Below are 23,886 nucleotides of genomic sequence, written 5' to 3'. Positions count from 1 at the left end.
GTGAGAAACTTAGTGAGAAAAGGATGCGTAATCAGTAGGTGGCCCCCTGTTGTCCAGTGCATGTCCAGGCAGCCAGCGCACCACATAACAAGTCTCTGTGCATCTGTTTGCTGATTTATTTGGTATGCAAGCATGTAGGTATGCAGATGGTTCTTGTCTTTACACTTTGGAATGCTGTGATTAGCAGGACAGCAAATGTGCTTGCTAAATAGCTTGTTCGTTATTTATTTTTCTCTTGCCCCTTAGCCTTGGTTAGGTACTATTCCTGTTGTCTTGTACTCTGAAAACCTCATGCAGATTGTTTTTTTCTCTTTCTCACAACTGGACAGTGTAATGTAGAAAATAATAAGGCCTGCAGTGTAAATGTGTTCCTTTTTAGATCAACTTTACTCTCGCCCTGCTTTTCTGAGTGGGCCTGTTTTTTCGACTGAGTGTGTTTGAGAGTGTGTGGGAGAGGGGCTTTGTATGCGCGTGCTAGACAATGCTTAATTGACTCTCAAACAATGGCCCAGAGAAGATCAGAGAGAGTTGTGGGGGGTTTGTTGTGTCTCCCAGTGAGGGGCTTCCTCAACACATAAAAGAACGCCTAACGCCCAAAAATACGAGTTCAGAGAGATGTGGAAGCCCTGTCAGCACCTTCCTATGGCCTTCAAAGAGATCATTCTTCCCTCCCAATGCTGATACATAAATCTAATTCTACAAGCACAAAGACAGGCCCAAAGCCTTGTTGGATATATTTACCCATGCTTTCACAACAGACCTATGTATTATTATTTGTTTCAGTCTCCTCCGTAGCTCAAAATTTCTTTTAGATCCTGGTGTGCTCAAGTGCAAAGCTCTTATGTGTGTCTAGAGTGAATTTCTACTGAATTGTATAACAATGCTTCAGGCTGGCACATCAACGTATCCCAGCTCAATAGCAGAAAGTAACTGAAGTGTCAACAGCTGTGAAAAGGATCAGCCCACTCTTTGTTGAAGTGTTAAAAATAACACCACTACAGGTCACACCCTACATAACCCTGTTTTCAGGACTGTAGAGACAGGCCTGTGGCCAAAGCACATGAATATAGCACTTTCCTATTCGGTCATTTCCTGTTTTCACAGGAAGTAAGGGGAGATAGCGTAGGCACACAAACACTGAGAGAGATACAGTGGAGGGCAGTCCTGAATGCTGTCCTTAGGTGAGACACACACACACACACACACACACACACACACACACACACACACACACACACACACACACACACACACACACACACACACACACATATAGGCGTTGGGCGGTTGCTTAAATCCCACTAATGAGCCTGGCCTGCTGCATATGTTTAGGAAAGGAAACTTTTGTGGGAATGCACTTAATCATTCCAGTAATGTTGACCTCCTTCCCAGGATGCTCTCTACGACCTGTGCACAATGTGTGTTTCCGAAAATGTCGGCCCGCTTTTGTTTTTCTGTCTCGTTCCATCCATCACACTCATATAAGTCGCTGTGTGAGGGGGAAGTCAACACCTCTCTTCGTATGTAACTTCCTCTAATGGACTCTTATTAAATGGACATTTTTCAATATCCACCTGCAAGAACATGTCTGATTATAACACGTTCTTGCAGGCGGATACTGATAAAATCAGCATGACTGATACGCTTATGTGTTTGCTAATAAATTTGTTCAAGAATTTACATTTTTTTCCACATCTGTGATGGATATAACTGTGTATAGAAAATACAAACAAAGTTAAGAATGAGCCATAAACTAAATAAAATGATTAAATATTATGTTGTTTATTTTATACTGTAATTGATCTATTTATTATATAGTTTGTATTCTTTTGCTGATGTTGATCTGAAAAATTGTCAGCTAGAGGGCTACAAACACCCCCAGTTCATACTGTCATTGACTCACCAGTTGTTAACTTAATGGATCTCAGTGAAGAACATGCAATGTTAATGATACACCGTGTGATACTAAACATTGTGTGTTTGACAATACAGTCGATCACATCACTAAGCTTTGTTGACCTACAGAATAAACTCCTTAGACATATCGAGATAATTACGTGTTTTTTTGTTTTGTATACTCATTAGTTGTGTGAAGCTGTTCTGCAGATAGGTAAATAAATGAATATATTAAAAATTATGTTGACAGATTAATAATTAATGATTTGCTTTGTGTCCCATTTTCAGTGTTTATGATCACATCTAAAAGACTCTTGACATAACTCCATATCTTTCATCTCGTCTAAGGCTTTCTTTTAGATTCCCAGCCAAAGATACTGACAGAGTCTGTCTTTCTTTATAAAATTAATACATATAGTCTGGAATTACCTAGACAGCTAATTAGAAAGGGGAATAATTATTAACCTTGGCAAAAGACAACAAGCTCTTTCTGTTTAGCCTGGAGCCACTTTTAACAAAATTGCCACTTTAATGTTGAAGGATATAGAATATAGTAAGCGAAGTATCATGGATGCTTTAATATATATTTTTTTTACACACAAAACAGCGTGCGGTTAGTTTGTGTTTTAATGATGTAGATGACCACAGAAACCCTTTAGCTGTACTGTATTCCACTCAGCTTTTCTCTGATGCAGCTGCCGTTCTTTCTCAGAGACAACCTGTGAATATTTAAACACAGAACCAACAGTGGATCATTTTTTAATGTCTGAGGCCAGAGCCTTCTGTTTCCTGTAGTGTATGAGAAAGAGTGCTTAGAGAGGAAACCCTCTTGTTCCTGTGCTGTGTTTGGGTGGAGAGGGATTGTTTGAGGTTTTGAAGTGCCAAAGCATGTGCACATACTTTAGTCCTGATTAGTCAGCTTAAGTGAATTTCATGAAAAATTTAGCTACATTCCTGAAGGAACCTCATATGTATATTTGTGACTTAATAGCAAAATTGAGTGGTTATTTTAAACAATGGGTTTACTCTGTCAGAGATGTTAATCAGAGTGTGCGTCTACATATGTACTGAGTCTTGTATAATCACCCCTTAAATAAGCACTGAGGCTAATGTAGACATGGTTGTGTATATACTGGTGCACAGTGATTGCAGGGGGCAGAGAGGAAAGAGCAAATGTCAGAGGTCATTGCACTTGAAGGCCGGTCTCTGAAGTGGGAGCACTGCTGTGCAGACCTCCACAAGCTGCCCTATTAGCCAACCTTTAACCTTTGACCCCTGAGCCTGCAAATAAGCCCTCAGGCACGGACTGCGGACATGCTTACGCATCCCTAATCCCACATTTATGCGCAGTGTGTATTTGTAATGCTTGGGTAAACCTTACATATATATTATCAACTCAATAGCCTGGACAGAGCATTGCATTAGGCATCTTTGTGTCATTAAAACTCTGATGTAATGTATCACAAGCTATTTTTATTTATTCCAAATTCAGATAACCCGACTGCTTTTGGAAAGTTTATTCTGAATCCTGTTGCTTGGAGTACTGAGTGGGTTTATTTGGCTCGTTCACTCTCGCTGTGTGTTACCGCATGGGAACAAACCTCCAGCAGAAGGAAAGGCATTAAAGTCACCTACTGTAATGTGTTCTGATTCATGTGCAGATTTAGCCTGATACTTAGGCTGATACTTGCTAACACCAGTGATAGGGCATTCTTCACCTCTTCCATGTATTAATGGCTATGTTGTACACAGTACTATAATGGATTTTGTTATAGACATGTTACTTTTTTTATTCACACAAAGGATCAAAGAATTGTCTCATTATAGTTGGCTTGATTCAACTGTGATTACTGGTGAATGTCAGATAAAAGCACACATGGGGAAAAGTCATGCCAAGATGTTTTATTATTATTCCTTATTCCTATTATTTTATTTTTATTTATATTTAATATATAAAACATGTATACGTTAGTGAGACTCAATATACAGTAGAATGGAATAACACAAAATTTAAATACACGGCAGTGATGAGTGTAAGTAATAAAGCAAATACACAGGATTCTTAAGTGCACGCAACTAGAAAGGACAACAGCATGATATTGGATGGGTTATATGGCATGGCTGAAAAAGACCAGGACATAACTATATGGTGCAAACACATTTTTGTAGACTGTTCAATATACTTTCAAGCTTAGAAGCCTCTGACACATGAACATATATTTTTTCTTTTTCAATATTCAGACTACAGGACATTTTTTTTGTCTGGCCAGACAGCATTGCCAATGAAATGAGAGCAATCCACAGTTGAAAAAGCACAGGCAATCATCCCCCTGTCTGTGCTTTTCTTCACACTGAGCCTTTTTCTCGTTTCATGTAATTTTGCCATTTCAATTCAGCCCATTATAACTCAGGGCCGCCCTCACCCTTCTAACCTCACTTATTCGAATGTGGAGTGAAGGGACTTTTTTCTTTTGCACTACAAGGCCGTTTACAGCCTCCTCTATTGTTCCTGTCAGGCACAGTGACTAAATAGCCATTGTCTCTATTCTTGATAAGTAAATCTCTTCACAAAAAGTGGACAGAAAAATAGGAGGAAACCCCCTTTTACTATTCATAAGTGGATAATATGTGTGGGTGTGTGCGCATCAACAGTTAGTCCACATGCCTGGTCTAGATAAAGATGAGTTCTGGGCATTCTCTCTCTATCTGAGCATCTTTATTGAGTTTGTCTAGACGTCTCTATTAGCCCAATGACAGCATTCATTCCGTTCATGCTGCAGTAGCTTCAGATGTTTCTATCAGTAGCCCCATGGACTATAAATACCTGTCACACAAAGAAAGCTGCTTAATAGATGGATAATGGGAAATTACAATTTCATCGCCTAGTGCAGAATTCACATTTTTACTTGACACACCGAATTATCTGGATTAATTGTGCTCTATTGAGTTCAGCTTATTTATTTACTGTTTAATATGTTTAATTTCCTGATTCGTCACTCGGATCCATTGTTGTGCTGGCAGGCTAAAGTGTAATGGGATAATAGCTTTTGCTTTAATGTTATAAACATAGTTTTCAAACTATTGCAGTTATAATGGTATAGTGGAGATGGACTCCATGTGTGCCAGCATACTGGGGTTAACATGTTCTCCAATTTCTTAAAATGTTATTTATGTTAAGTTGCTGAATAATGCATGAAGGTTGCATGTGGCAGTTACACAGTTCTAAAGCAACACCACACTTTTAAGTTTGTCCACTTAGTTTCGGTTGTGAATGACCAAATCTAATTGCCGAATGCTGATGTGCAGCTTTACATAAAAACTGCTGCTACAGAGAGTGCAATTTCATCAGGACTTGCGTGTTGTTGTGAATGATGCCATCTTATGTGCTGGAGTGTTTTCCTCTTCCTGTTTGTCGTCTTTATCCAGTAATTAACTTCTTTGCACAAGACAAGCTAGGTTAATTGTAGCTTCCTCTGCAGGACCTTTTAGCTATTAAGAAACAGAGAAGAGGTGAAATACGGAAATGTTGCTTGGTGATCATTTAATGGGTGTAGATGAATGGCAGTGAAGTACATTACAGGGGTAAAGGTTTTGATTTATTTCTTGACAGTGTGCACCTCTGTTTATTCTTTGTGAAACCTACTAAGGTGTAAATAACTCTATGCCATTTGACGCTGTAGATCTCTGTTTATGATCTCTTAGTATATCATCAATCTTTAGATCACTTTAGTGGTGCTTTCCTGGCTCAGATTTTATGGGGAACTGGCTGCTGTATCCATTTAGTTGTTAACCTGCAGTTGTCCTTTTTGGGTATAAGCCATGTATATAAGAGGGTCATGAATTGCTGTAAAAGTGCAATGTTTTTTTTTCTGCATTGAGAACACACAGACTATAAATGTTACTATCAAACATCTCCATGTTGTTTTGTTTGGCTGCACTGGGAGCTGCAATTGTCCCCTGTAAACATTTTCTTTACCTCAATCCATTAAAACTGCTCTTAAGTCTTTGGAAGAGGTCAGAGTGGCTATGAATGAAGAAGATTAAAGTGTGGAAAAGAAGTAGTTGAGAGTATAAATGAAAGCACAAAGATGTATCACGGTGCTGTGGTTTTGTCATTGGACTGCTCGTCATTTCATGGATGACTTCACTCTATACCTGGCTTAGCTTATGTACTGTATTTGAAGGGTAAATAAATCCCAGGAGCCACAGCATGTAGCTTGTCCGGAGTCCTCTCATGAATAGAGAAGAAGCATCACGTTGCACAAATGTTGCACATTTCACCCCACTGCACACACATACAAACACAAAAACACATTTCTCCAGGCATTTTGTATCCAGTGAAAATTCAAGGCTCTTCTATCTCTTTCAGTTTATTTCCATAAACATCAAAATCAGTAAAAATAAGTACACAATCAAATGCAGTCTGAGGACTTTCGTCTTATCGGTTGTTTCTCATAGAGCTTTTCATCCGTTAGTTTAAGTGGGTACTGCAGAACAGTTGAGCTCATATATAAACACTAGTTTGTCTTAGTGGAAATCTGCACTTCAGCAGTGTGCTTTTATAAACATGAAAAAGAGACTTTACTGGTGTTTGGTTTGTACCTAGTGGGACACATAAAAAAGGAGAGAGAAATGAAAGTAAGTGACACTGCAGGCATGCCTAGGAGGTGTGCGGTAGTGAGACAAGGGGGCTGTCCAAACACTTTGACAAAGAACATGTTTCTTTTGCAAGCCTGTGTGCAGGCAATTAAGTGAGCAAGTAATGATGGTCTCTATCATGGATACACAAAAACATTCCACCGTACTTGCTTTTCTGTTGGAGATGTTATTTTATGCCTGAGTGTAACTATTTTACACCACAGTAGTACAGATTTTAATCCCGGTTTAGTTTTCCTGGAGTCCTTAAACTGCCAGATAATAGTATACATTTATTATCAGTATAGAGGCACTGATCCTTTTTTCTTCTGATACTTTTTGTATATATAACATTGACTGCTATTAATCTGATTAACTTGTTTTCCTTTAATATATGCATAAAATGTATGAAAGCTCCATTGCTGTAAGAGTCTCCCCCTTGCCCTAATTAATTATGTACTTACGGTGTTAAATCGTAACCTTCTTGACTCAAGTACATTCACAGCGTTTATAATAATGCATGCGGCAGATAATTTATGGAAAGTATATAAAATCCGATGATACCCATACAGCATTTAGGGCAAAATCACCAGATACTTATACTCAGTATTTAATTTTTGCAACACTAATTATCTTTGATACTGATAAGTGGTGAGCAGTTAATACTGTAATTAATTTTCGAAGCTCAGGGTGAGATTCCTTCCATGTTTCTTATAAAGGTTGGGTAATGTAAGCTGTACCATTTTGGATTTTGGTTCTATCTGAATTATGATTATTTATCCTGTCATACATTTGATTAAATGTCAACCAGTAATGATTTATTGCTTAAAAAATTACTCTGATCAATGCTTGAATTTGCAATTAAGAATCCAGATTAATTGGAGCATGTTGCTTAAAAATACACCGAATCTTGTACGGCCCTCTGAAATCTGCTTTGTGGTTTGATGCACTGAATTAAATTATTTGTATGACACACATAGTGGAAATGATGGCAAAGTGTCTCATAGAAGCATAAACCAAATAATAGTGCATTTGGGAGAAAAAAAAATTATAATACTCTGCCTTGTCAAATTAGTTGAAACAGAGACCAGAATATGTTTTTCTAGGGACCCTGTGTCTTCTGTTTGTATGCATGTGTCCTCTCTGTCTGGCTCCCTGCAATAGATGTGTGGGTGATGGTTTGGCACTTATCATTAATTTCAGCACTTACCCATGCCTCTCTCTTTTTGGTGATAGTAAGCACTTAAAAAGGATGGACTTTTTTTTTTCCATTTTAAACCAACACCGGATATGAAACTGGAACTGTATTATTTTACTGAATGTATGTTCATGAATCTCAGGTCAAAACCCAAACTAATGATTTGCTGAGAAGTTGTTTAGAAAGCACAATCTGCAGACAGGATTAGCTTCAGTCCGAAAGAGCTTTTAGCACCAGTGGAAATGGTAAACGCAAGGAAAGACTAATCACCAAACCACACATGAATGTTCTCCTTGAGAGTTTGCTGCTGAGAGTGATTAAGCCCACAGGGGTCCTGCTCAGCGCTCAGTGCGAGAGAAATCTCCTATCCTGAGGATTGACTCGGGCATGTGTGTGAGAAGGTCAGTCGAGATTAGGTCTGGTTGTGGTCTTTAGAGCCTAGTCAGTGTAATCACTGTTAATGGCTTGCCGTGAGAAAGCCCTGCTCTCCTCCTGTGTCACTGTGGGCATTGTAGCAGCAGCTGCTCTTGTCATCCCTGCACCCCTGCTCATGGGGAAACTCCTTATTTCACCTACCTGTGTAAAAAGTGGCCTGGCATCCTGCTGGCCCCAGCTGTTCACTAGAAAGCTGAAAAACAATGTGTCAATTTGTATTTACAGTGTATTAAGTTGCTTTTAAGCCTTACTGTAGAGATTCTGAATTCTCACTGGGCACAGTGTGTGCCTCTTCCATTAGTGGTAAGTTTGTTATGCATCTGTCCAAGCTCTGATGTCAGATAGAGCATAGCCAGACACAAAACACTTTACTTTTATGTCTGGGTTTAGTAGCCAACACACATATATAGACAAATGCAAGTAAATGGGAAAGTCCTAAGAGTCTATTATATGAATATCAACACTATTTATGGGCATCACTGTTTCCTTTGGAGAATTTACTGAATGTTTTTTCACCTGCTTGATTTATTTACCCGTGTCTAACAAAGCAACAGCATGTGCAGTGTATTCTCCATGCAAATCACATATTTGTACAATTTAAATTTCCATTTGTAGATGATGTTTATGGAAGGATTATGCGAAGGAGATGCAGCATTAATTAAACTTCTTCTGCTTCTTCACACAGAGAATTAAAGTGCAGAGACATGATAAGGCAGCATAAACTGAGAGTTGTTCTGTATTGAAGAACCCTTTGCAGCTGATCTAAATACGCTTTCAAATATACAGCCGGATAATATCTGGCTTCATCCATCAGTTGCTAATAAAATGTTTTTCTAATTCTAGAACATGTCAACTCTTTTTTGATAAACAAATGTAATGGCTATTTGAATGTTGTGTAATTGTGATATCCGCTCTGCAGGATAATACAAACCTCATCATATCTACGTTTATTTTATATTGGTGGAATTAATCCACACAAAATATGAACAGCTGTACAAACCCAGTAGACAATGTTTCATCATTAATCTGAAATCAAAATAAACTGATCAATTTTATGAAAGTATATCACATATTTTGCTAATTAGCCTAAAAGACCAAACTTTTCCATGAAACATAAAGACATAATGAGGCTAACATGCACAGCGCATATTATACTATATTATATAGCACCACTATAGTACAGTACAGTAAATAACAAGTTGTAGATGAGGTGTTGAATGCATTTTTTATATTAAAAACTGTTAAAACCACAATTTTAACATCTATATGTCTGGTATTAGATATCTGCCTATTACAGTTTTAGACGTATATTACACTCTACCTGAACATAGTTGTTGTTGTTAAATGAGGCATCGACAATAATTTGGAAAGAATTTTTTTGACCAGTGATGGACTAACAGGACAGTCTGTCACACGAGAATGAATATAGTTAATACAATATAGTTTACTCTTCAAAAGACTTTATAACATTGATGAGGAAGATGCAAAGAGTGTTAATCTTCATCAGCAATTCTGTTAATAATTAAATATATAGCATTTCTTCCATTGAACACCTTTCTTGGTCACTGCGCTATTACATATTTGTTTAGATTAGTAGCATTTGACAAACACCCTTATTCAGAGTGACTTACGTTGATCTCACTCATCCAAGTGAGCAGTCGAGGCTTAAGAGCCTAAAGGGCCAGTAGCAGCAACATCAGGATTTAAACTAACAACCTTCTGTAGTTTGTAATAAGTAGTACAACATCTTAACCATATATTAACCTAAGGTTAAGACATGCATTATTATTCTAAAATAGACAAAATCTGTCAAAAACGAAGAACGTCATATCTGTTTGTTTTTTTTAAATAAACAACTGCTATTGCAATTATAGCTTCAGACTTGGATTGAAAAACAAGCTTTGAGCTTGATATATAGGGTTGACATATAGGGGTATGATATTTATGTTATAGATAGCTCTTGTCTCTGAAATGTGGATGGTAAAATTATTACTTGGCATAGAAAAAAGGTAAATTAATGAGTGTCTGTATTTTTCTTAATTTCCACTGCTGAGTGCTTACAGCTGAGAACATATTTTCCATATGCACAGAGGTCAAGGTTTTGGAGGTGGCCTGATGTTACTCTCGTCTCCTTACACTCTCCTCTCTCTGTTTCTCCACTTCATTTGTCTTTCTTTTCCCCGATTTCTCTTCTCTTTCTCATAAATCACCCATATTTCCATAGCCACTGCCTTCTGAGTCCTCTGTTTTCTTTCATTGTAGCCCTTGTCTCCCTGCCCCCTCTCTGCCTATATCTCATCATCATTAGTTCAGCAGGCAGACAGACCGAGGGCATGCATGCAGTCATTTATCCTACAGCTCTCTCTGCTGTTCTTTAGTGGCTCCTAATCAGCAGATAGTGTGGGCTTTCATTCATCCCCAGAGCTTCATAAAGCGACTGGCAATGAAGTAATACAATGGCCTACAAACCCGCAGGCCAGGAGTCTAACTCTAATCATCTCTCTTTTTCTCTTATTTTATGCTCTCCTTCTCCTCCCATTTCTGATTCACTCGCTGCATTTATAATTTGAATCACTTTTCCAACCCTGCATCTGGGAAAAATTCACCGAAAAGTTCACCGTAGTTCCATTTAACCTTCCTGCCATCCTCACTGCCATGGCCTAGCCTACAGTCCCCACAATGCACCAGGAGCAGAAACGGGTTGTTACATGAAATGTTATTATGCTTCTTAAATCAAGCCCTAACAGTGCACACAGGGGTTAGAGCACCGAATACAAAGGAGTGCTTATTTGTGACGTGAGAACGGCGGACTGAAGTTATGGAGAAAGGTGAAGAAAAAAATGAGACAGGACATCATGCATGTATGTGTGTGTGGGTGTGTGTGACGCTGAGAACATTAAAGCTTGTGCGGTGGCCTCTGGCTACTTCAAGTTATATGGCTGGGTCTTCCTCTACTCTCAGGCTACAGTAGCTGGTTGTTTATCTTTTAGATCCTCTTTAAAAATTTATGCATTATTTTGAGTGGTTTATTCCATAAGGAGACTGTTTAACAAATCCCACCATTAGCTGCCAAAGCCTTTAGATATTGCTCCCAGTAGGACTACTGGATGATCTATGACAAATACTGTCATTTTTAAAAAATTTAAAAAAAATCCTTTGTTTCTAAATCCCAGGGCAAAGTATTTATTGTATGATTGATTAACATAAGTTGGTAGGCTGTAGTGCGCTGATAGTAAGATGAATGTAATCTGATACTCTGGCATTACTGAATATTATGTGTGTTATGTGTATTTATGAGCTGCTACAGTCAGCACTATGTAGAAACGCAGAGTTGTGGAGATGTTATGGATGACAGTTAGAATGCTATTTTTTTATTTTGTTTAGTTGTCATTCTCTGGCTACATACATTACATTCATTAAATAACTGAAGGCAGAGGATTATCTGGTCAACTCTGTGAATGTGTCATTTCTCATCATGATTACCACCATCGATGTGTGAATCTCAGAGGTCCTATAAACAATTCCTCAGCCTCTGTCTCACCACAACACCAGGGCTTCGCTCCTTTTATGTCTCTCAAGAGGCCTGATGTTTGTGTTTGTTTCTCTGTATGCATCTCTGTGTGAGAGACTTTTGAGGCACATTTTTTAAGTAAATGTAGCTGTATTGCACAAGATGCGTCTTTGTTGAAGCAGTATTATCCAGGAGAAATGTGAGTTTATGTGCTGTGAGTGTCTTTTCTTCTAAAATTCACATCTTTTAGTGTTGATGAGATAATTCTCTAATAATAATAAACTGTCATCATATCTGATATTTCTTTTTATAATGAAAACCTCTTTGCTTCTTTATGTAATGTATTTACACTTCCCTTCTTGTACTTCAGCTAAGAAATGCAAATATGCAAATCCTTGAGGTAAAAGTTTTTTGTTCTTATAAAAAAAAAATAAAAAAATTCTCAATTGCTTGCTTGTTCTTCTCTGTTTCTAAAGGACCCTGGATTTGCCACTTTCCTCTTTGACCAGCTACAGGTGCCAGACTGGCCTGTGCAAGGTGGGCATGAGGGGTCAAGGTGCCCAGTCTGTGCAACATCAATGCAACAGTTAAGACAACAGGCATTACAGGCTCTCCAGGACCTGTGCCCTGGCACAGAATTGGCAACCGTGCCAGATCTTCCCTCTAAAACTTTACCTGGGCAGCCTACCAGAGTGACCACCCATGGTATGCTCACGCTGTCCTCCAGGCCCCCTGCATCAAAAATCCCTCACCCATCCCACAGCATGCTGCCTGTGGCAGAGCAGCGGAGGGGACTGGGCTGGGCATCCAGCACCAAGCCAAGCGTCCAGGTCACTGTGGGAGGAAACGCTCTGAGTGGAACTCTCAGCTCTGTCACCATCCAGGCTCAGCAGTACCTGGAGGGCATGTGGAGCATCTCACGCGTCAACAACTTCCTGCCTCAGCCAAGCCCGGTAGGTGACACTCTTATTTATGTATTTGTTTGTTTGTTTGTTTATTATTATGCATTTTAATATGACATTTGTGCAATATTTACAATATGTATGTTAAATATTTTATTTTAGCTGTATTACTAATATTTACCAGTGAATATACTGTATATAGTGTTAATTAGTTTTTAGCCTGAGTATACCTGAGGACGGAAATGAAAGCGAATGGTTTAGCACACCAACTACCAATAAAAATAGAGAAGAGTCAGAACCTCCCAAATTACGTCATTGTCAATTAAATACATACAGTAAATCTTGTCTAACTCTGTGTTTAGAAATGAAGAGATACCAGTTTGATTTACTGCATTTGAACCACCTGCTGCTATTTTAATCTGACTTCAAATATAGGTTTTATTTCATAGGTTTTTGTGTATGTGAAAACCATCTTGGATTATAAAGCAGGTTTGTAGACAAATTATTTGTAATAATTGTCTTTTATACTCAAAGTGAGGCATTTTTAATTTAGCTAGAATGGTTATTTTCTGATATTTATTTATTTTCTTTCATATTGGCCAGTTCTTGTTGCTTTATAATGTACATAGTTTAGTCAGTTGTATTTGTACAACCAAGGTTGATTAATTTATTATTTGTGCGTCTTTCTGGGTTTGGGCTCGACACATTGTTATTTGAACGAAATGAGAATTGTTTGGTGGCGGTCATTTAATTTTACTGTTGTTATAATGGGAATGTAGCCATGGGTTTAAAATTGTGGCAATCTTAAGCAATTACATTTTCAGTATGTGCGACATTGAACAGCTCTAATTTATAAACATTTCTACAAACTTGAAATGCTCTTATGACAAAAAGTGAGATGGAACGCTTGAGCTTTACATGTCATTGATTTTTCTGTTGTGGAAATAGAGCAATTACGCACCTGTCAACTTGAATGAGCAATGCGAAATTTTAATCACCCCTTTGTTACTTTATATGTGTGCGAATGAAGCGTTTCTAGCCTGCTAAAACATTTCTATACAGAGTTGTTGAAATGGTTTTATGGATTTTTGTCAAGTTCTTGATTTTGAGTTAGAGACAGAGCAAAAGCAACGCTCTGTAGATGTTTGGAAAATTGTATAGCCTCTAAGCAATAAAGTTTCTTGTTGTGCGTACATAGAAATCGATTCCACAAGTGTAATATTTTACCCTCGTTCACATAAGAGAAAACAAGTCTAGAATACTCATCAAGCGCTGGTACAGATAAATCAAATCAAAATATAAATATATACAATAACTTAAAACAACTGCACACAGAGCTACAGCCTCACCTGATTCTAGCCTGTTTTATGAGTGTTATTAATTGATCTGAATTCAATTATCTTTTTTGTTGTTTATATGTTGTGTATATTGCTTTTTTTTAAAGCCAGGGTCTCCAAACGGTTCCCCTTTGCTCCTGGATGGAGTTACATCTGCTGATGAATACAGAGGTTAAAAGTATGACTGTGGCCTCATTTCCCTCATCGCTCTAATGTCAACAAGTGCTTTTGTTTTTCTGTATGCCCACAACCGTCAAAGCTTTTAGCAGCCAGCATGTGTGCTTCACATTCAAAAGGCATAAAAAGCTTTAAGTCGAAAAAGCTGTGGTGATGGAATACTGTCACAGCATGAGTGGAAAAGCTAGCGATGCTGCCGGAAGTGTGAATCTGAATGCCTGGTGGTGTTCAGTAGCAAAACACACAGTCAGACATATGTATTCCTAGACACACACACACACACACACACACACACACACACACACACACACACACACACACACACACACACACACACACACACACCAGCCATGGAGAATAGGTTCCCCTCAGGGCTGAGAACGCATGTCTCTCTCCACCATGCTGAAATATGCCTGCTGTGATTTGGAAAGCCTTCCTTTCTTTCATTACATCGACATCTCCTCAGAATGACAAAAACCATGGTGTGTGTGTAGGTTGGGTATGAGAGATTGGGGGTCGGTATGGACCGTGTAGACGTAGGTGCTTTAATTTGTAAGAAAGGTGGTGTGAGTTCTGTAGGGAAGGACTGACATACAAAGGCTTGGAGATGGACCAGGTCTGACAGCAGGCCTTTAGATATGCTACTGGCACTGCATTGCCTCGGGGCTTTGGCCTGATCACCCTGGTAATGGGCCACCTGCAAAGGAGCGTCTTCATGGAAGAGAGAAGAAGAGATGGAGAGGTAGAACTAAATCTCGAAGCACAAAGGACAAAGCTAGGACGTCCCTGAACTGAGATGCGTTTTTAAAGGCAGCATGCATTTTAAGTGGCTTCTGGAAGAACCAGTTTGCATTGCTGTATCACATTGCTGAGTGAATGACAAAAATACCAGTAATATTTATGCAGTAATTATCAGCAGAGGTTCATGATTATAGATTTTGCTGAGGCAGGTTGACATTAATAGTGACATAACCTCAAAAAAATTAAGTTTAGAGGCCACTTGTAATATAGGCTTCTGTCTATTTGTATGTTTTCGAGAGGCTTTAGAAGTATTTTGTTCAGTTATGTTCAAGGTGATATCATTAATTAGGGTTGTCAAATTTCAGCAGAATTTTAATTACTTGTACAAGAAAACAAGCATGACATTCTGATTATTTGTTATATGGCTATGGTGAAATATAAACTACCTCAATCTGCCAAAACCGTCATTTACAGTCTGTCTTCTGCTCCTATCCCAAACGTGGGGCACCTCAAATCTTGTCCCAATGGACTTCTATATGCGTTTGTTGCAGTTCTTTCATTTGACCACTAGGTCCAATAATAAATCTGACCGCTAAAAGGTTAAGGAGCACATTGCCCCACATTTTTAAAATTGGTCTCTTAAAAGATTATATTTCAACATAATTTAAAGTTTATGGACCTTTGAATGTGGAATTTATGAAGATTGTTAAATTTTGTATAGAAATGGTTGTGTTTATTATAAATAATAGTAACAATTATTGCCACTAAAATAGCAGAATGGTTGTCAGAAACAAGGGCAAAGGTAAGACTTAAAGCTGTTAAGTTTCAGTCCCACAATCTGTAATCACATGTGCACTAATCAATGGCAGTGGAAGTTCCAAGTCTTCCGAATAAACTGCAAATAACTCTGTCAGAGTTAGACTATGTGTGTTCTGTAAGGTCAGCTAGGGACGCTTCTGTTGTCTGGTGGCATTCACATGTAATACTCCCTATCATCTGTTTCCTTTTGGAAGTCTAATGGCCCTTCTGGAGACTTTCATAGAGCAACTGAGAAAATGTTGTGAAAATGATTTCACATTTTGACCAAGTACCTGTTAGTGCTCTAGTCTTCCATTCCCATCTCGAACAATGACCTCATTTATCTTTTGACCTCACTGTTTGCTCAGCAGCAAAATTAAATGATTAGAGCATAGCTGCCTAGGATTTACCATGAGGATTATATATGAGCTGTAGTAACCAACTTGCTGATTGGGAGCTCAGGCTCGGGATTCATTATGGAGCATCCACACAGAGATATTCTCAAACTAGCTGACATAAGAAGAAAAAGTGAGGCTGATAGGGAGAGAAAGAAAGGGGAACCTGGACAGGGAATGTATGCATGGTTGATTTGACTCCTCAGATGAGCCTATTATTATTCGTTGTCTCTTTTAGGTCTCTGAGGTTATACGAACACCATATGCAGGCATAACATAATGATCTGACCATGGGCTATATCACGCTTAGCCATATTTCTTTGTCCGTCATTCATGAGGTTGACATAAGGGCTTAAACACCATGCTTTTCACCATGGGATTTTCTGACAGCAGTCTGAGTGTGTGTGTGTGTGTGTGTGTGTGTGTGTGTGTGTGTGTGTGTGTGTGTGTGTGTGTGTGTGTGCATATGTGCAAGCGTGCATGTTTATTCTTAGAGAGGCCCCATAAAACATTCATGCTGTTGATAGGGGCCTGGAATGGCTCTTGCCTTATCTGTGTTAGGAGCTTTATGTACTGCACAAATAGTCACACATGCACAAGTGTGAAGCTGTTTTTATTTCACAGTGCATGTGAAACTGGAATGTTGTAGGCCATGATCTCCTTCCTCGTCGTGTTTGTCATGTTGTGGGTGTATCATGGTGTTGCTTTCGTTTTCCATTGACGTTTGACATAGAAATATACCCAGTACTATTCTTGCAAGACTGAGACATGACTTTAAGACTGAGACATGACTTTACTTGTTACACAGTTATTGTACATGTTTAACAGAAGGAGTTTCTCATAGTCCCTAAGTTTCACACACCAGTACCTAGTTGTTTCTATAAGAGAATCAATCCGTCTAAATCTGCCCTCTGTGCCATATGAATATACACATTCCAAGTGTTATCCCACTGTTACGAGTGAGTGGAAGTTTATTGCTGAACCCCCTTTCTTGGGACTGAGCAAGTTTTCTTGAGCTCATATTTCATTTTATCAAGATTAATAGTACCCTTGTCAGTATATGTTGTCACTCTTCATGCACTGGAGGCCATATGCTTTACAAAAAGATGTTATTTTAGTTGCCAGACTGTTAATCCATGGTAAACATGGAGAAAGTGACTGGAATGCACAAATAAAACACATCTTAAAATGGCAGGCCTGGTTTAAGTTAAAAGATGTCAGCTGCTCAAAGCGATTAAGTCTTGGCAGAGACTGGGAAATGGCCCAGCAGCTTACATACAAAACAAGCTTTTGGCAGTTGATATTGATCACAACCTTATTCTGCTTAAATGCTAACTCAGTTAGCAGAAAAGCAGGAGCCTTGCTATATTAAGCCATTTCAAAACACTGTAGTGAGATTAGGTTGCAGCACTAGGTGAGTCAGTTTCCTGCATGATTTTTTGCTGGATTTTACCCTTAAGACATCAATTAGTTTAGTATATTCTAAATAATAATATAATATAAATATAATAAATAATAATATAATATAAATATAATATATACTATTCTAGTATATATTATTGTAGTAAATAAAAGGAATTGTATATGCAAATGGTTTATTATGGTTGTAATATTCAGTATCGATAATCGAATATACATCAAAAATATATTACATTTCAAGGCCATAATATGATTTCAACAATGCCACAAAAACTCAGAATAGCTACTTTCAGAAACATTTCAAAATGAACAGCTGGGGGACCAAAAACATCATACAACTAGTCAGATTCTTCTTGTGAGCTCAGATCAAGTCAGTTTAATTCCAGAGTATTACGCAGTCAGCTAAGAACTAGGAAAACCTGTGTTGCTATGTAGGAATGTACTAAATAAAATGTGTGACTGTTTGAGTCATAAAGCCTTTGGCAGTGATAATTACATCTTGAACTTTTGGAACTTGATTGTATGACTATTTAATATTATATTCACGTTCAATTAAACAATTGAAGTATTCACTGAGAGTTCTGAATACCCTGAGAAGCAGCACTTAGACTCATTCCCTGAGAGGCAGTGCTCAGAGTTACACTTAGATATCCTGGAGAATCTGAATTCAGAGAAGGCTTTACTGGCCCTTCTGGTATTTTTAAACCACCCAAATTTTCTGTCTCACATGTTTCCTTTATAAACCTTCACTGGTATCACAGACAGATCTTTGGCTGCTTGTGCTTTCCACCTTGTCTTGCTGACATTCAGCACATGCACTCAGAGCCTCTTCAGAGGTGAAGAGCAGCATCAGGGTGCCTTCATTGCCTCTGGTCAGGGAAAGTGCACTTCTCTCTTATCATGTCTGTCTCTCTCTTTCCAGCTACTTTTGTGACCCACTTGATTCCCTTTTCCACCTGAAACATGTTTATTCTCCTTCTGTGTCTCATTATTCCTACATTGAGACACTGTCAATTGGCACTGGAGATTCTTTTCAGTTCACAATCTAATTTGCATATAATTTTTACTAGAGTAATACATTACATAATAACATAAACGTTGTCTATACATGAGTATGTTGCTGTTGATTACTGATATTTTGAACAGTCCTGACTCAATCTCTGTCATGTTCATCCTCCCAGACACATGGTCCTATTGTCGAGGCTGATCAGCCTGCTCCACTCACAGACACGACCGCCACTTCTGTTTCCATCAACACATCCAGACAGAGAAGTCCAGTCCAGTTTGGCCCAGCAGTAACATTGTCCTCTACCCAGCCTACCTCAACCACCACCTCCTTCTTCATCAGGTAAGAGCAAATTAGTATATTAATATTCAACTTTAAAGTATATTTTTAATACTGTTGCATTAGGTCTGTGTCTGACTAAGCATTAAAATGTTACCCATGTATGTATGGGCATGAAAGAAAGAATATATCAAAGCATTAAGGATAGATTTGTAATGTCCAACATGCCAAACTGTCATAGCATAGGCAGTGTGGTTATCTGGCATCTCTGTGGGTGAAGAGAGATTATAGAGCTGCAACAATGTGTACTGCCACCTGTAAAAGTACTTCCAGGTCACAATGAAAAAAGAGAGAGAAGTCCTCAAAATGGTACAAGGTTAATTTTTGCAGGCTGATCTATAAGCACATCCATGTTTTCTTTGGACATAATCTCAAACAAGCGGATAGGCAGGGAGGCCTTGCTCCGTCACTAAGTGAGTAGCCTGGGAGGGACAATAGACTTGTTTTTTCCCCTTTATTCACATGTTCAAGGGTGAAGAGAGGAGGAATGGGAAAGGATGATGTCTGCAACCTTTCATTATATTACAAATATTAGCTTTTGCCAAGAATTTCAGATGTTTTTCTTGGCAGTGCACTTACTTATTACCTTAATAACCCCAAGCAGTCATCAAATGAAAGGAAACAAAGAGGCTCAAAGACAATGACTATGTTACCATTAACCATAATGGCCCTTTTTGTACAGTATGAAGAACGGATACAGGCCTACAGTATATTAATGATTACTTTAAAAATCTGCACCCTTAGGGGTTCTTTAGATTGTCCTCATACATCTAAGGGTTTAATGTTCTGGTTTAACTTTCATGAAGAACAACTTTAGAAAGCTAGAACCATTAACTGTCCAGGTAATCTTTATGGAAGGAATCTGTAAGGTATTCTTTGTTGGAGTACTCACAGGAATTTAAATTAGGTGCTTCCAGGAAGCTGCTAAATAAATCTGATTTCCTCAGATATTTTGTGAAATACAGTAAATAGAACTAGAAATAATAATTAGATTTTATCCAGTAAAACCCCCCCAGAATGTTAGTGATAGAGAGTGAGAAAGTCGAGCTCATTTTCATTCACCTAGTGTGTGCCAGGTTCTTGGACTCTTGTAAAACATTCAGCGGGCTTGCTGTATCAGTGGTGCTCTCTTGTCAATGAAATGTTAATTAGAGTGCAATTAGAGAGACGAGGAGGAGAGAAAGAAGTCAGCATGTTTACTCTTATCATCTTTTTTTGTTACTCTGCTCTTGTCAGTTTTTCTCAGCAGGAACTATTTGTGTGCCATTCATTCGTGACTCAGCATGCATATCTAATTTTGATTGCTTATGCTTTAACCTCAGCTTGTTGAATTTAATATAAAGCCTCTAGATACATACAAATTACAGACAAATATTGGAGTGTACTTTTTTGCTTTTGTTTACTTTTTTTCCTTATATCTTGCTTCTTTCACATGATTAAGCTTTATTATGTGGTAGCAGTAGGTATTCAACAGATTTTTATAAGAAATAACTGCAGTGGTCTCAACCTGTCTGCTGTAATAATCATTGGCTTCTCATTAGCGTTATTGTTAATGTTCCTACAGATAAAGAAGGAAATTTAATAAAGAACTGTGTAAGAAACTACCAAATCATCCAAAAACCTCAACAGACAGTGTACTTGGAAGTATGTACATGTTCTGCCGAACTAAAATGTAGCACTCATCTTTACCTTATAGAGCACATTTTGGAGATGCTTTTGACTAATTTAATATGAATAGTTTAAGAAATGAGACAAGACAGTCTCTGTGAGGTATGAGATGATATTGAAAGCCAGAGTAGTGTGATAGATGGCTTTTCAAGCTTTCACTATCACAAAATGCTCCTGTTTGACAAAGCATATTATTAGTGTATTGACATTCTCTACAGCTGCCATAATGAAAACAGACAGATGTGTAAGACATGTGCTAGATTCATGCACTGTTCAGTTACAGTGCAGCCCTCTGCGCAGGGGGCTCACAGTCGATGTGAACCAGGCTGGAATTGATTGATAGAATATAATGCCGTTCAGGATCGGCCCATGCTCCATTGGTTTTTAAATGGATGAGTAGGAGAGAGCATTAGACTGGGAGAACAAAGGCACTGTCAGTTTGCCTGTGGAACAGAAAGAGCAAAGGATGGACAGCTGGAAATTACAGTGTTGAGTAATGTTTTTATTTTTATTTTTTTTTGAACATGCATGCATGTGAAATATGTTCAAAAGTTTAAAAGCTGGCTATGAACTAACTTCGAACACTCATAACTTAAAACTGAAAGCATGTGCATTATTTGAGAGAATGTGTATCCATTAGGGATGCAACTAAATAAAAACACATTATCAGATAGAACAGGTAGTTTGTTCTAAAGGGATACAAATACAGACATTGGGGGCATACTGTTTAATTGGGTTTTATCACCAGAAAATTTGGTTCACAGGGCATCTGGTTTAGACTACAGGGGTGCACTCGGACAAATTGCAAATTTATAGACCATGCTGACAGTGATAATATTCCAGTGTTTTCTATTGTTCCTGAGGCATAATACTAGGGCTCATATCTGAATTAAAACAACAACAACAACAACAACAAGAATACCAAACAAAATTCACTTCAGGTTTAAGGCCACTGGCAGCTCAATCCAAATCGTCATTATGATACACATACAAATATTTGGAGCACTTAACACATAACATCCTACTTTCCATGGCTTAATGTTAGTTTGTGTGCACATGCAACTGAACATGCTTTGGCCAGCTGCTTGTCCAGGTGAGCCTAGGTGGTAATGACTATGATTGGGGTAGGAATTCCACCGTAATTACCCCATAACAATCCAGACTGGTCCCAGACACTGCTTGGTCTTTGTGGCTGACAGAATGCTTTGTGGCCTAGGCCCTAGGGAGTAACCATAGTAACAAAGGGTTTCTGGCAAGTACGTACAAAGGTAAGTTGATGGCATGTGTCGAACGAGCATGACTGTGGTGTGGAAAAGAAACACAAGGTAGAAATTTGCTCTAAATAAGTAATGCAGACCTGTTGCCTTTTCTAACATTTCCAACATTGTTTGTAAACACTAACATAGAAACCACCTGTGGTACAAACTGAACATGCATAATCACACAGAATTTTGCCTAATTAAACATTTTAGACATAAGACATGTTAAAGTGGTTAATGATAAATGAGGCTTGCTTTAGTTTTCCTCAGCAGATATTTAACAATTAATGATTGTGATCTACCATTTTAAATTAGTCTGGTTACCCATGGATAACTAGTATTGCCCGTAATTTGCAAATGTCCCTGGGGTGGCCCATTTAAAATCAATTAGGTACAAGAATGCATCTCTTTAATCACATTGTTAAGCTGATTTGCTTCCTATTGCTGCTTCAGAATGTCATAGATAATGGCATGGATAATGCTGCTAGGAACTGTAAACAGTAGGATACCATCCCCTCATATTCATGCTGCCTGTGTTTATGCTAATGGGTGGTCGTGGCCTTCTCCTTGCTAAAATGGGGGTGGGATGGAAAGAGAGTGATGGGGGATGGTTTTGGAGAAGTGGAGAAACAAGCTTTAGACTGGGAGAGAGAGTTCATAGTTCACTCTCACTTAGCTCACATGCCCGCACACACTCGAACAGAAGTCGGTTAGGATGATAACATCGGCTCTGTATATCAGAGAAGAGGACTGAGAGAGTGTGTGAGAGAGAGAGAGAGCGAGAGAGAGAGTGAGAGGAGACGTAATGTCATTATGAGAGGCAGAACGTGGCAAGCAAAGAGGGAGAGGAAAAACCATAGAACACAGGTGAAGAGAGTGTAGAGGGAAAATTGTAGAAAATAGTCCATGCGTTTTGCAGATTTTTATTTCATTGCACTAATTCCCATCAGGCACAAATTGGCAAAACAGATTAACGTTGAGTGGTGTCTGCCCTGCAGCAGAGCTAGAGTCTGGTGTACAGCTGCACCTCGAGGTTTTGAGAGAAACAGCAGTGGACTGACAGCAGACCAGCATGGGTGATGTCCAGTGCTGAGGAAACACACACACACACAGAGCATCTGGGTGCTACAACACACACATGCAGAAGTAGACACTGAGGACGGTACTCAAGCCAGCTGAGCCATGGTAGGGAAGCTAGGACTGATGCCCCAGAAAACTTCTCCCAGCCGGGGAGCAGAGAATGGAGAGGACACAAGCTGGAGAACCTCCATGAAATTGCAGTAAGTTATTTCACCAGAGTGCAGCCTTATGCTTGTATGACATTTCCCAATTCTCAGTTGGCAACAAATATAGTTTGTTTAAGTTTTTGTCTGCAGAACATTCTGATAAGGCTCAGTTCTACAAAGTAGTTGTGTTAACCAAAAACTGACATGGCTGTTACATGTGCTTGTTTAATTTCTTTCTCAAACTTGTGTTCTCTTTTTAAAACAATGCTTTGTATCCGGTAGGTTTGAGCTGTGATAATTACAACAGCTTGTTGTGAGTGCAGTTTTTCTGCTTTGTTGTCTTTACCTAGTGTTTACTTTGAAGCTGGAAGACCAGCTGGTGGTCCCCAGTTGTAATCAGGCTATCATCCATGTGTGTGTGTATTACTGTAATGGCCAAGGAGTATGAGCAGGAGCAGCTGGGGCCGAGCATTGGGGAGGGAGGGATTTACTCTGCAAGATAAGCCCAGGTGTGAAGGGCTTGCCGTGGACTGTTTACTGTGTATCTTTGAGTGTTGGGGGTGGATGGTGAAGGTGTTGATGGATCTATCACTCTGAGCCCCAGGGATGTGCTCTAGCTTAGTCCATTTCCTGTCCTTGAAGATTCTGAAGGAGAGCATTGATGTGTCCAGATGAATCACTAACTGCAAGGTGCTCATCCACCCATATTCATTGTATCTGATTCATCAGTGATACTGGCTTGCGATTGTGCAAACTCTGTGGCTACTTGTTCTGACTCCTGGTTCAGATGAAAAGTTATGCCTCTCAAAGCGTAGTTTCTGACACTCCATTCATTCTGCCTCATTCCTCGCTACCTCCAAAGACGTGTTGTTCATACTGGGGTGATTATCAAGTTTCAGGAGGACTCAGTAAGCAATCAGAAGTGACTCAGTGCTGTAATGCAC

At 38.8% G+C, this 23,886-nt stretch overlaps 1 protein-coding gene across 3 annotated transcripts in view; it reads left to right on the top strand.

Annotated features, from left to right (window-relative positions):
• Positions 1 to 23,886, top strand: part of kif26ab (kinesin family member 26Ab) — a 68,352-nt gene that overhangs the window by 13,415 nt on the left and 31,051 nt on the right. For all 3 annotated transcript variants that reach the window (XM_047821698.1, XM_047821696.1, XM_027172524.2), the window contains exons 3-4: positions 12,152 to 12,628; positions 18,626 to 18,792. In XM_047821698.1, the coding sequence (XP_047677654.1) occupies positions 12,152 to 12,628; positions 18,626 to 18,792 (644 nt within the window). The remainder of the gene's footprint in view (positions 1 to 12,151; positions 12,629 to 18,625; positions 18,793 to 23,886) is intronic.

Source organism: Tachysurus fulvidraco, chromosome 12, assembly GCF_022655615.1.
Source record: "Tachysurus fulvidraco isolate hzauxx_2018 chromosome 12, HZAU_PFXX_2.0, whole genome shotgun sequence".
NCBI classification, from domain to species: Eukaryota; Metazoa; Chordata; class Actinopteri; order Siluriformes; family Bagridae; genus Tachysurus; species Tachysurus fulvidraco.
Note: the sequence above shows the minus strand (reverse complement) of the source record. Positions and strands in the feature narration are given on the sequence as shown.